The 12,246-nt window shown below is 45.7% G+C and overlaps 1 protein-coding gene across 2 annotated transcripts; it reads right to left on the bottom strand.

The window, feature by feature from the left end:
* Positions 1–3,552: 3,552 nt before the first annotated feature.
* TMEM100 (transmembrane protein 100) lies at positions 3,553–11,221 on the bottom strand. Of its 2 annotated transcripts, XM_041485849.1 has the most exons (3): positions 10,763–11,221; positions 7,901–8,045; positions 3,553–4,778 (listed from the first exon to the last, which is right to left on the bottom strand). In XM_041485849.1, the coding sequence occupies exon 3, from the start codon at positions 4,714–4,716 to the stop codon at positions 4,312–4,314; it is 405 nt and encodes a 134-aa protein (XP_041341783.1). In that variant the 5' UTR covers positions 4,717–4,778; positions 7,901–8,045; positions 10,763–11,221; the 3' UTR covers positions 3,553–4,311. The 2 variants fall into 2 exon arrangements, with proteins under 2 accessions (XP_041341783.1, XP_041341782.1); XM_041485848.1 differs by lacking the exons at positions 3,553–4,778; positions 10,763–11,221 and adding an exon at positions 10,267–10,750 and having other exon boundaries at positions 7,907–8,045.
* Positions 11,222–12,246: the final 1,025 nt, after the last annotated feature.

The raw sequence follows: 12,246 nt of genomic DNA, 5'->3' as shown, positions 1-12,246 counted from the left end.
ATGATGGCTGCCAATATTGTTCTGCTCTTCTTATTTTGCAGCCCATTGTAAAAACAAATTAGGTGAAACCTGCTAATAATATGCACCAACTTCCCCCTCAGATATCAAAGGAGCATAACCCTGGATTTGAGTCTGGATAAGCAAAGCTGAGGCAGGAACACGGGATATTCCAGAGAGCTTGTTCCTGGCCTGACTCTTCCGGATGCTGATGAGACTCAGGCCTCTCTTCGTTCCACACTGCGAGCTGGTTCCTGTTCTCTGGAGCTGCAGTAATTCTGTACATTTGGTGTTTGGTAACAGGAGCTCTCCCAAGTGTCCGTGGCGGAGAAACTTAATTCTTGACACAGGTCCATGAAACTAACCTTCCTTTCTCTCTTTCTCTCTCTCTCTCTTCTCTTTTTTTTTTTTAAATAAACCTGGAAAATTATGGTATTAGAGCCAGAGTCACGTACGAAACACAACACGTGAAATGACTGGGGAATTGTAAATTGGGCGTTTTGACTTGAACTAAATCTACGCATTGTCATACCAATCTGATTATTATTTTAAAATACTGTCCCAGGCTATAACTGTCTTTGTGTACAATAGCAATACAGGGTGTAGTTACAGACACAATTTCCTGTGCTTAGGTTTTGCAATTATTATTTAAGATCACTGTAACATTTGCCCGGAGCACCAGCGCAATTCCTCTATTAGATAATTTTCTATCCTTGTGAGGGCAGTTTTGCTTGTGCAGTGCTGCCAGAGCTTTCAGGAAGGGATAGACAAGTAATTGTGACAATAAAATTTGCACCAGCTCCCACCCAGCCTCTCCCAGAACTGAAACACTATTTGTGGCATTCAAAGCCTTTTCACACCAGAAGGGAAGGTGTTTCTGAAGAGGAAAGTCACTTTGATCTCCACAGGGTTGCATCCTTCTGCTTCTCAGATTCCCATGAGAAACACCGAACAGCAATCAAAGACTTGGTGCACTGCAGCACCCAGGCAGGAAACTCCAAATCAATCCAGATTAGGTCATGGAGTTCAAAATTTGAAGCAGAAATTCTGGTTGGGCTTTAAGGGCTGAAAAGGATGTGCTGTTCCTGGGTGTGTAGAGAGAGAGAGGATAATAATGAAAATATCTGAAATAAATAGATTTTCAAGAAGAAAAAGCATAGACTGTGAGACATGGGTAGGATGTCGCTGCTGCTCAGTCAGAAAAGATGCTACTACTGCTTCAGACTGGCCCAAATTCAATGCAAATGAATGATGGGGAAAAATCAGTTCCTAAGGCCATGTGAACACTCAGCAATGAAACCTCTGAAAACATCTTCAGCAGCCTAAAAATCTCTGCCTGAACTGCTCACAACTTCTGCTTTGCTCCTGCAGGACACCAGGATCAGGTGCTGGGATTCTCCTCCAAAAAATTATTGGTTTGCTCCTCTGAATGAAGGACAAATAAGCCTGACTTGGTGCACAGCCTTTCATTTGCTGCTTGGGATGAAGGTGTTGTGCACGTACCTCATCTCTAAAGGACACAGGTGATGCTGCTGAGCTCACAGCCCCTCTCACCCAGAGGCCTCCCAGCCTGTCCAGTTAGGTGGTGCTGAGGAGACCAGGGTGTGCCCGAAGCTTTGCTGTGCCAGGGATCACACCCAGGGTCACTGCAATGTGTCTGTCTCTGCACACAGGCTGGGTAATGCCCAGGTGCCCACAGTTAGCAAGGCAGAGGGTGATCCAGGAACTCTGCTGTGTCCTTGCCTATGCACTGCAGAAGTCAAAGAGGGCAGAGACAAGGAAAAGGAAATCATCTCTAGTAGTAGCAGAGCAATTCTTACTCTCTCCTATTTACCCTTCCTGAAAAAAAACTGCTCCAAAACCCCCATTGTCTCCATTCCACTGAGTTTGGCTTTTCTTCTTTGATTTGGAGCTGAAGCCTCACCTTGTACCTCTACCTTCCTTTCACAGCAAGCTCAGCTGTACCACAGTGATGGCCAAAGGAGGAGCCATGTGGGGGAAAGACTTCTGGAGAGGGCAGTGGGCAGCTCCTGCTCTAGGCTCAGCCTAGGAACCATGGAGCCAAGCTGCCATACACTTAGTGGAAATCACTGCATCTCCACAGCCCCTGCAGTTCTCTCCTCAGCAGCCCCCAAAATTCCACTGACAAAAAAAGAAATGGGGAGGGGAAAGAAGGAGTCAGAAAAACTATTGTTCCCAGGGAGGGAAAAAGATGAACAGCTCTATTTAGCTCATCCAGCTTTGCTGATGTCAATCACTTCTCTCATTTTAAACAGGAAAGACACCACTTTAGTCCACCTGTTCCATTATTTATCATGCTATGCGTTTCCCATGAATTGTCACTCATGCAAAACCTGTACATCGTAAGGGGACACCCTAATATTTTTAATGACCTTAAGCAAAGTGATTGACACTAGACACCGGTGTCAGATGTTCTGGTGACGCAACATGTTCTCCTAGCAGCAGGAAAGCTTCCTGCCGTGATTAAGTGAGGGCTATGGAAGTGCTAAAATGTGTTGTCAGCTTTCCTCTGATGCAAGTGATTTTATTATAGCGTCTGGTAACCATGGAGTGTGGCAACGCAAATACTGACCCCAAACATCCCCTCCTGCACATATAGCTCACTCTATTTAAAACACAAGGTGCAGCTTGCAAATCCAGGGATAAGTTGTGGATGTAACAATCTTAAACCATGGAGGGCAGAGGAAATGGTGGCACCTCAGCCAGAATTCCTGGGTGGTTTCAGCAGAAGTATAGGGATCCAGGATGAGCTGCAGAAGGAACCCCTGCAGCACCTCTTTGGCAGTGGGCTCTGCAGCAGCATCACCAAAACTGCCCCGGCTGCCAGAGGCTCTGAGGGCAAAGAGAAGACACAGGCCTGTCTCACTTTGGTAGTAGAAAGCAAAAATTATACCCAGGCCTTTTGAGTCTGGAGAAAGAAAGGGGGAAAATAGAAGAGTAAAACAGAAAGAGGGCTCCATGCAGCCCCTCTGCCTTCTCATACACATCGGGGTGGAAACCTGTGACTTATCTCAGCACCACATGCCCTTCAAGAAGGAGAAATCATGTTCTGGTTTGCTTCAACTTGGGACAAGTCTCTCAATGATCCATTAACTGAGAAAAGCTGGAAGACCTCTACAACAAAAAGTTACAGAATCAACATCTCAGCCACAAGCAGGGAACACCTGGCACCTGCTTTTCATGAAGATTTGTAATCCCAAAGCTCAGTCAGCAAACACTACACATAGCTTTGCTTCCACAAGTTATTATTAATAGTTATGTCTCAAACTGACTGTGACAGTGAGTGTCTGCAGAACTGTCTGCTATGATTTTTCAATAACAGAGTTGTTAATCAAGCTGCAGAGGGTTGGACTATCAAACCAAAGTCCACAGGCTGCAGAGGTTTTTGTAAGAGATCAGCAGTACATGTGTTCACAGCTATTGTCACAGGGGTTGTGCTACAAAAATAGAAATATAAAGTAGCCAGAGTTGAAGATACAAGCTATCTTGATATCAATAAAGAAATATTTTCTAAAGGACAAACAGCACTGGATATTATTTTAATGAAATTTATTTTTTCATTTTATAGCAAAATAATCAAAAGTGCTAAACCCAACCACTTTAATTTACAAAAAAAGTCTCATGTTTTAAGCTATGATCATACCTTGTTATTTAGGTTAAACAACATAATGACACATTTCTACTGATTTCTATTCAATAGTGAAACAAAATCAATATTAGTTAGTTTAAAAAAGGGGGAAAGTACCACAAGTATTGGGAGGGGGAAGTTACATAAAATATAAAATCAGCTTATTGAGAAATTTGCAATGTGTTTGCTTTTTTTTTTTTTTTTTTTTTTAGCTACAGTTTAAGTCCCAGATACTCTGGCCATAAGCTTGTAGTCACTTCAAATGCTATGACTTCTCCCTTGGTCAAATGTCAGTGTTTTAAGGAGACCTCTGGCATTTCAAGTCAATTGAAATTATTTTCTCAGTTCCCACACATTCCCTTTCCAACACGATCAGCATGTTGGAGAAGTTGGAGAACACACTTAGCATGGTTGCATTATGTGACACAGTTTTCTGTGAAGGAAAAATGGGTTTTCCTCTGTCTTGGAAAGAATCACTACCAAGTCTGCGGTAAGAAATATATTGAGAGCACTTGCAGAGTTGCTACAAGTATTTCTTAATCCATTCCATTTTCATTTCAGTTTGTTTCCACAGTTAAATTAAAAACTGCAATCTCTCCTACTGATAAATAGCCAAGTTGACTTACAAAGGTTCTGCCTTCTGTCCAGCCTTCTCTTGGCTGCCTTTAACCGAACAAGGTTCGCTGGTTTGCCACGAGCGCTGTCTGGCTCTCCCGCCTCTTTGCTTTCTTCTTGTGCTGCCTGATCTTCCAGCACACGGCGCTGGAAGCCAGCAGAACGAGTCCCGAGGACAAGAGGACCAGCCCAAAGACAGAGATGATGGATCCATGGGAGTTGAAGATGTATGCCACGGCGGTGACCACGATGCCGGCTATCAGGATGACCACGCCGAAGGGAATGGTGCAGCGGTAGCAGGAGAGCTCTGCTCCCCCCGTGGCTGCCGTCAGCTGGCACTCACTGACCAGAGGAATGGTGGTTATCACACAGTCATTGTTGTTACTCTTCTCTGTGGGTGCAGAATCAGGGTGCTTTGGGGTGCCCAGGATCTCTTTGATAGGTTCGTTTGTCATCTTGATTGTCTTGGCTTGGCCCGTTCTTAGGCTAGAGCAGGCTCTGCTGAGCTCGTGCTGCGCTGTGGAGAGAAGAGCACGACTTCAACCAAAAATTACCAATTATTTATAGGACAGATGGGGACACAGAAGTATCCCCTTGGGATCACAAACCACCAGATATTCAGACCCCACAAGGATTTTTGCATAAGATCAACAGTGACATGGCTGATTGTGAAGGATCTGAACCACTTCTTGTAGTCAACAATACGTATGTAAGTTCTGGAAATAACAGAGTCACAGACCAAGACAGAAACCAAAATTAAAGTGTTGTGGGCCAAATCCTACATCAACTTACATCCTAAAGTCAGTATTTCTGGACATAGTTTAGATTTCAATGGCATTACATTTTCCCACAAAGAGGTGAAGTTCACACATTGTTTTGATTTTTGCTCACACACTTTTCACACAGTTACTTTATTCACCTACACACAATACATTACACAGATGTGCTCCACTGCACATCACAATAACACGGTCAAGTACTAGCCCAGCAAAAACCAGGATGAACAGTGAGTTCTTTCTCAGTGCAAGGTGTAGACATGGGGGGAGTGAGGATGCAAACAGATTCCCACACTCGGCTCAGCTCAAGGCTGATGAACCTCCAGTTACAGCAATATCAATGCCAGACTGACAACTTGCCATTTACACTGGCTTCATGCAAAAGCAACAGGTCTCTTGTAAATCCATGAAATTACATCCCTGCTACTGTGGGAGGTAGATTTACCATCATATTCACTCATCTCAGATACAGCAGGTTGTTTTCCTCCTGTTTCCAGACCGTAAACACACTGTCAGTCCAGACAGCACGCACAGTTTGACTGCATCTGCACAGGACACAAATACCTTTTGGCTCTGGGCCCAGGGAATAATCAGAGTCCACCTGCTCAGAGCAAGAGGAGCCCATAGGTCTCCACCATTCCAGAGCTCAGCCTTGTGTCTGGGGCTCTGGTGATGTGGGGTGACTCTGGGGCCTGCAGTGAGCTCTGCCAACACCGAGGCTGCCACAGATGTGCTATCCTGGACCCAGCTCAGTGCACCCCAACACATGCTCCAGAGACTGGGACACTGGGGAACCACTGGGGAACCACTGGGGAACCACTGGCTGTCCTGCTGTGAGCAGCTCCCAGGACTCCTCCACCACTCTGGTGTGGGCTGTGCCGCTTTTGCTCTCATGAGCAGCACGATATGCAGCAGCTCAGAGAACAAGGAAGAGCGTTGGCAATGCAGTAATGCTTTTATCACTTTTATCACCTTCACATCTGTGACTAGGAAGTTAATTGCCAGATACTAGTATTCTCCTTTTCCTTTCCCACCACTCCACCCTTGTTGCTAAGATATATTTGCTCATTGTGGAGAGCCCTTGGTTTTATATCTCAGTACCTCCTATAACAGACTGTGAGTTTTACAAGAAAGAGGATTTCACTCTTTTTAAAAAAAAAACCACAGGCACAAACAGGCTAAATGCTGGACGTAGTCAGAGTGTTTGTATACAAAGTCCCCTTGAACCCTTAAGAGAGAAGGAAAGCCCAGATCTGGTTTGCCAAAGCTTTTGTTGTACTGCTCTGGGGAAGGTGCTCAGCTCCCTGTTGTATTGCTGTGCCCGTGGGCTCAGCCCTGCCAGATGAGCCTGTCCCTGCCAAGCACACACAACACACCCCAGCACACACAGTGACAGCCCAAGAGGCAGCAGGCACACACTGAAACGCTCTGATCATCAGGAAAAACTTTTATACTGTGAGGGTAACTGAGCACTGGAACCTAGAGAAGTTTTGGAGTCTACAATTGAGATAATCCAAAGTGATCTGCACAGTCCTGGGCAACATTGCCTAGGTGCTGAGCAATAGGAGGGTCAGAGCACATGACCTCCAGAAGTCCCTTCTAACCATGACTATTCAATGATTCTGCCTGTTTCTGTGAGAGTATTCAGTGTCTCCAAGGGCAGGAAAGGGATTTGTTCAGTGCTTATCAGACAAAGCAAATATATCTGTGCTGATACCTCAGATATCCTAAATTCTCCTAGGTTCGGTAGCTTTGTTCTTTGAATCATAATGCATGGTTAAATGCCTTTTAAATCAGGCAGAAAGAGCCCAGGAAAGCCATGGGTTTGCTCTTGAGTGTCATTGATCTATTCCCATGTGGATCTGAGCCCACATTCTGCATTTTCAATAATGATTGACACAGCAGAGAGACATACACTGGTGCCATTATGTGCTGCATTACTTATCCATAAAACGTTATAGAAGTTCAGCATAACATAAGAATGTGGTCCCCAAATGTCACCTTTTTTTGATCTTATCATTCAATTAGTATAATATTTTATTAACAAATTTGAGGGAGAAAAAATTTAAATATTTTGCATATAAAAGGTCTATTGGCTCAAATACACTGTAATAAATATTCAAAAGTCCAAAGTACTCTAATAGTCACTGAAATAGGGAAAGTGTCAAATAACTTGAAAAAGCCAATAATAAGCATTATTATTCTGAAAAATTTTAACCTGTAATCAAAATGTATTTACTCCTCTCTCTAAAGTCCTTGTCCCTCTGCTTCAGCTACATCTTCAATGAGCACTAAATTCTCCTAGACCTCTTGTACAGAGATTTGTGAAGAAAGGAGATATATTTATACAGTCAAATCTAAAAGGAATCAAAAGAATTCTAATCTATAATAATTAAGTCAATGGCAATCTGTTGATTTCTGAGGAGGACAGTTTTTTTTCTAGAATAGGATATAAGAAGGCAGGCATTCATATAAAACAAATAAACAACCCTCTACTGAAATGCTATTAAATTAAATAAACAACAGAACCTATCTGAAGTGTGAGCAAAGGTATCTAGCCCTAGAAAAAAGGGCACTGGATCCTCATTGCCAGCAAAGTCACTTCTGACTTAAGCCAACAGGTGATTTGGTTCAAGTTTCAGGGTAAGAAATTTAGGCAAAGATACCCAGCAACACCAGCATCCTCTCACTAATCATACCACAAGCACTATCTTAAGGAGCTGCTTTGAGTTGGAGGAAGAATGTGCTTCTGTGGCAATCTGTGGCTAACCCTGGGTAAATGGGAGAGAAAAATTTTAGCCACTAATAAGGGTAAATTTAGATTTATCAAAAAGACATTAAATCCATCAGCATGCACACCTACCAGATCCAGGAGAAATCCATGGTAAAAGAGTGCTGAAGATGTCTTATATGGCAATTCAAGGCAGAAAGAGCTGCTCAAGTCTTTGAAGCATCAGATACTGCTGAATGATGAACTGGTGGTGACAATATTCTAGCATGGAAGTTTCCTACAAGAAAAGTTGTTGGATATTTATTAGCTTCTTAAGAATAAAAGTCTTGAGTGTAAAGCTTCTGCCGTGGGCTGACTCCTGCTGCTAACCTAACCAAAGCAGGAGATGTTCTCCCTCCTGCTCTCCTAGTGGCTTCTGCCTCTTTTCTTGGAAGCAGCCACCCATTTCTGGCCCAATGTAACATTTTCCTTTGATGATGTGACATCCCAGAAGTGAGTATCACAACCCAGTCAATTCCCCCAGAAAGAGCCAGGCAGGAAAAGGCAATACACAGGAATAAATAGATAATAATAGATAAAAGTCTTATTTAACCTAATTTCTATTGCTCACTTCACCTGTGTGAATAATGATTCAGAATACATGGGAGTTTGTCTCTTCTATGAGTCAAATTTCTTTGAGCAAATCACTCCATCTCCCTGCTCCTCAGATTTCCTAGCTGTGAACTGACTGTGACAACACACTTACCACTAAAAAAACCTGTTAGATCTCTTCCACTATAAGAAAACCTAAGTAATATAATCCCAAAAACTCAGAATAAAAAAAAGGTGAGACTTACACAGTCCAAGACCTCTCTGTAATAAAAGCAAGTCCACTATATTTACTATTGTTAATTTCTGTTGCTGGATTTTTAAAAACAAGATTCGTAACTCCAAGAGGGACAAGGCAGACGCTGCAGTGGGGCAGTGACAACTCTGCAGAAAGCAGAGTGATGGAAACTGTTATCAACTGCAGAAACAGCTGTGAAATCACCAGGCAGCTGGGTAAAACTCACGAAGCAGCAGATATATGTTGCTAATCTTATTTGACACCCTTTCTAGAAGTGCATGATCATGGAAGATGATTTCAACATGGAAGCAGGAGTCCTAAGTGGGGATGAGAGTAAATTCGTGAGAGTAAGTTTGTATAATGATGAACTTTAAGGGTTTTTCTGTTTTTAAGTTATTTAGACCCTGCTAACAGTTCACAAACAAACATTTACAGGCACAAACTGCTGCTGTTCTCCAGAAGATCCTTGGAATAAGCCTGTGACATTGCCAAAGTATATTTAGCTGATTACTGAAGTTAGCTAATAATAAGGAAGCCTATTTGTTTATCTCATTGATTATATTCTTTTCCACAGGACCTAGCAATTAGTTTAATTTTCTGAAAGTTTGGAGGGAAATGCAGAAAAAAATCACAACTTCAAATAAATAATCTAAATTTCATTAAAACAAATGCAGACCTCTGAAATGTGCTTGCAGTCAACTTCCACTTGGATTACAGAAAGGTTACATTTGTTTGAAAGCTCTTCCCAGTGCAATTGTGCCCCCTAAGCCACTCTGTCAGCATCTTGCTTGAAAAAAATTAATTGCTCGTCAGTTATTTATTTCTATTTATCCCTGACTGCACACAGTTTAGATATTTTTATTTTAAATTAATGTCTTTATAAAAAATTCTGACAGAGCAACTTCTTAGAGATGGAATTTCTTCCCTTCTCCTTCCCCCTCTCACCACAAAACTGAGAAGCAGAAACACATGAGATCTCTACATGAAGCTTCCAGCATTCTAACTCGGAATCATTTCAATGTGGTGCTCTCTCAGGAGGCTTCCCACATATGGAGTATCTCTGTGCAAGGGCAAAGAGCCACTACAACCCTTTCCTCTTTTTCATATTTTACTTATAACCATTGGGACACATTTGAGTTTTCCGCCTTCAAGCTCCGGACCAGATTCTCTCTATTTTACACAATACTTCAGGCACCCTTCTTTGCTTATTTAAAATCCTAATAAATCATAATGCTCACACTTCACACTATGGCTATGCATTAAAGTGACTACAGAAAATAGCCTAAGGAGTCCCTCTGTCCCGAGAGCCTGAGTTCATTCAGAATTCAACAGACTACAGTAATCCTCAACACAATCCCGCAGCTCTGCCCCAGGTGAACACTCCTGGAAACACACAACCAGAATTTGTACTTACAAGACTCCAGAACCATGCCCTGAGCTACAGAGGCAGCAGAACACATTGTCTTCAAACCAGCTGCCTCAGGATGCAGTAAGTTTCTCTCACCAAGTTCTCAAGTAAAATCATGAACAGATTTAAACTCTCGCACCTTTTTCGTTTTCCCGACATAGCCGGGGTGTAGGATGGGAGCCAACCCAACCCCTCCACAAACCAACTCTGTTATGCGCCAGCTGCAAAACTTTCAAACGCGCCTGCTGCACGCCACGCACACACCTGGGCTAAAATCCTCCGTGTCACGCCTGTCCCCGAGCGCCTCTGCAAGAGAGCGGAGAGGCGAGCAGGCGGGGAAAGCCCTGTGCACGTACAGCCCTGCGGCACCGGGGAGGCAGCGCTCCGTGGGACACCGACCTGCACCGGGAGCGGCTGCGGCTGCCGAGCCCCCGGCCGCTGTAAGCGGGGAGAGCCCTGTGCCGGAGCCGAGCCCCCGCAGCCGCGGCCGCCCCGGGAGCCGGGCACGGGAGCCGGAGCACGGCGGGCACCGGGAGCCGGGCACGGGAGCCGGAGCACGGCGGGCACCGGGAGCCGGGCACGGGAGCCGGAGCCCCGCGGGCACCGGGAGCCGGCGGGGGCGCGGCCGCGGGGCGTGCGGCTCCGGGGCTGCCAGCGAGCTGAGCCGTGCCAGTCCATGCCACAGGCTGGGCCAGTGTGCCATAGCATGGGCTAGTGAGCTATAGCGAGCCGTGCCTAGCGAAGCCGAGCCGTGCCTTACCTCCCGGCCGCCGGGCGGGACTGCGGCGGCCACCAGCCCGCAGCCAGCATAAGAGGGGATGCAGCTCGCCCGCACAAGGGACTGTAAACAAAGTTCTCGATGAGAGCGAAACAATTAAGGGACCGGAGCAAATTCAGCGGCGGGAGCTGCGGCGGGCGGGGCGGCGGCGGGCCGGTCCCGCGGGGCGGGCGGGCCGGGAGGGTGTCCGGCAGCGCCGGGCTGGGCCGGCCGGGGGCCGGGCCTCTCCCTCCGCCCCGCGCCGCGCACAGCCCGGCACAGGGATGCGCACGGCCGGGACAGCGCGAGGGGAGGCTCCGCACCGCGCCCTGCCCGCGGCAGGTCACACACACGGGGCCTGGAGCCCCTCTGCCCTCCCGCAGCCCCTCTGCCCTCCCGCAGCCCCCTCTGCCACCCTCCAGCCCTCTCTGCCATCCTTCACTCCCCTCTGCCCCCTCGCAGCCCCCTCTGCCATCCTTCACTCCCCTCTGCCATCCTTCACTCCCCTCTGCCCTCCCGCAGCCCCTTCCTCTCTCCAGCCCCTCTGCCCTCCTGCTCTCCCAGCCCCGTGCCGGGTGTTCGGCCACATCCCGGCTGCAGCAGTGTGGGTGAGGGTCAGTACCTGTCCTGAGCTCGCTGGATGGCCCTGATGGGTCACTTGAAAGCACAGGCGCTGCCGAAATCCAGATGAACCCCTAGCTCAACTGCTCAGGAATTAAAGGAGGAGGAATATGGCTTTGGATGGCATTCTTAAAGGATAAAGTTTTTTATATCATTTACAAATATTTTAACTGGCTTTTCTAATCTTTAATTACTCATTTCTGCAGCACGTCAAATACTACAGGGGTTTGGGGAGGATGGGTGTGGGTGTTTGTTAATTTTTTACCATGATTTCTGTTACTTCAGACAAAAAACAGAGAAATTATGCTTTTAAGTCTTGTAAAAGGACATACTTGAATTTTGCAGTTAAGCTCAACCAAAGTTTATGTTTAAAAGACACTATTTTATCAATGATTGATAAAAGAACAGTGCACCAGATGTATTTAATCAGCCACTCTGTCTCTGAAGGCATGCATGTACTTTTGACTCCCAGGGTGAAATCCTGGCCTCACAGAAATCAATGGTAAAACTTCCATCAACTTCACAGTGGCCAGGATTTCATCCTATGTGTTGTTAAGAACTGCCCAGTGATGGAGACCCTGCCAAGGGTTCATCTCCTCCAGACAAATCAACCAGGTTCTGGAAAAGCTCCACAGCTTTATGCAAGGAACTGTCAGTTTTTCCCCCTACTTGCTGGTGCTCCCATCAAATACACCAGCATATGAGCAGAAATGAAAAACAAACTGGATCTGAGGGGAACTCCATCAGGCAGGATCTCCTGCCCCATTGTCTGGTCCTTCCCAGTGCAGGCAGCCATGTCTGTAATATATTTATTAGACTTGAAAAGTTCCGCCTCAAAACCAGCCAGGTTTCCCTCTCCTCCTGTT

This window comes from Pyrgilauda ruficollis, unplaced genomic scaffold (assembly GCF_017590135.1).
Source record: "Pyrgilauda ruficollis isolate IOZ18807 unplaced genomic scaffold, ASM1759013v1 scaffold72, whole genome shotgun sequence".
NCBI lineage: Eukaryota > Metazoa > Chordata > Aves > Passeriformes > Passeridae > Pyrgilauda > Pyrgilauda ruficollis.
Note: the sequence above shows the minus strand (reverse complement) of the source record. Positions and strands in the feature narration are given on the sequence as shown.

Coding starts and splice junctions, on each gene's coding strand:
- TMEM100 (XM_041485848.1), bottom strand. CDS start 10,710: ATGCTATGGCACACTGGCCCAGCCTGTGGCATGGACTGGCACGGCTCA. Junction 8,046..10,266: donor CACGGAGGATTTTAGCCCAG/GTGTGTGCGTGG, acceptor CTTTTCTTGTAG/GAAACTTCCATGCTAGAATA.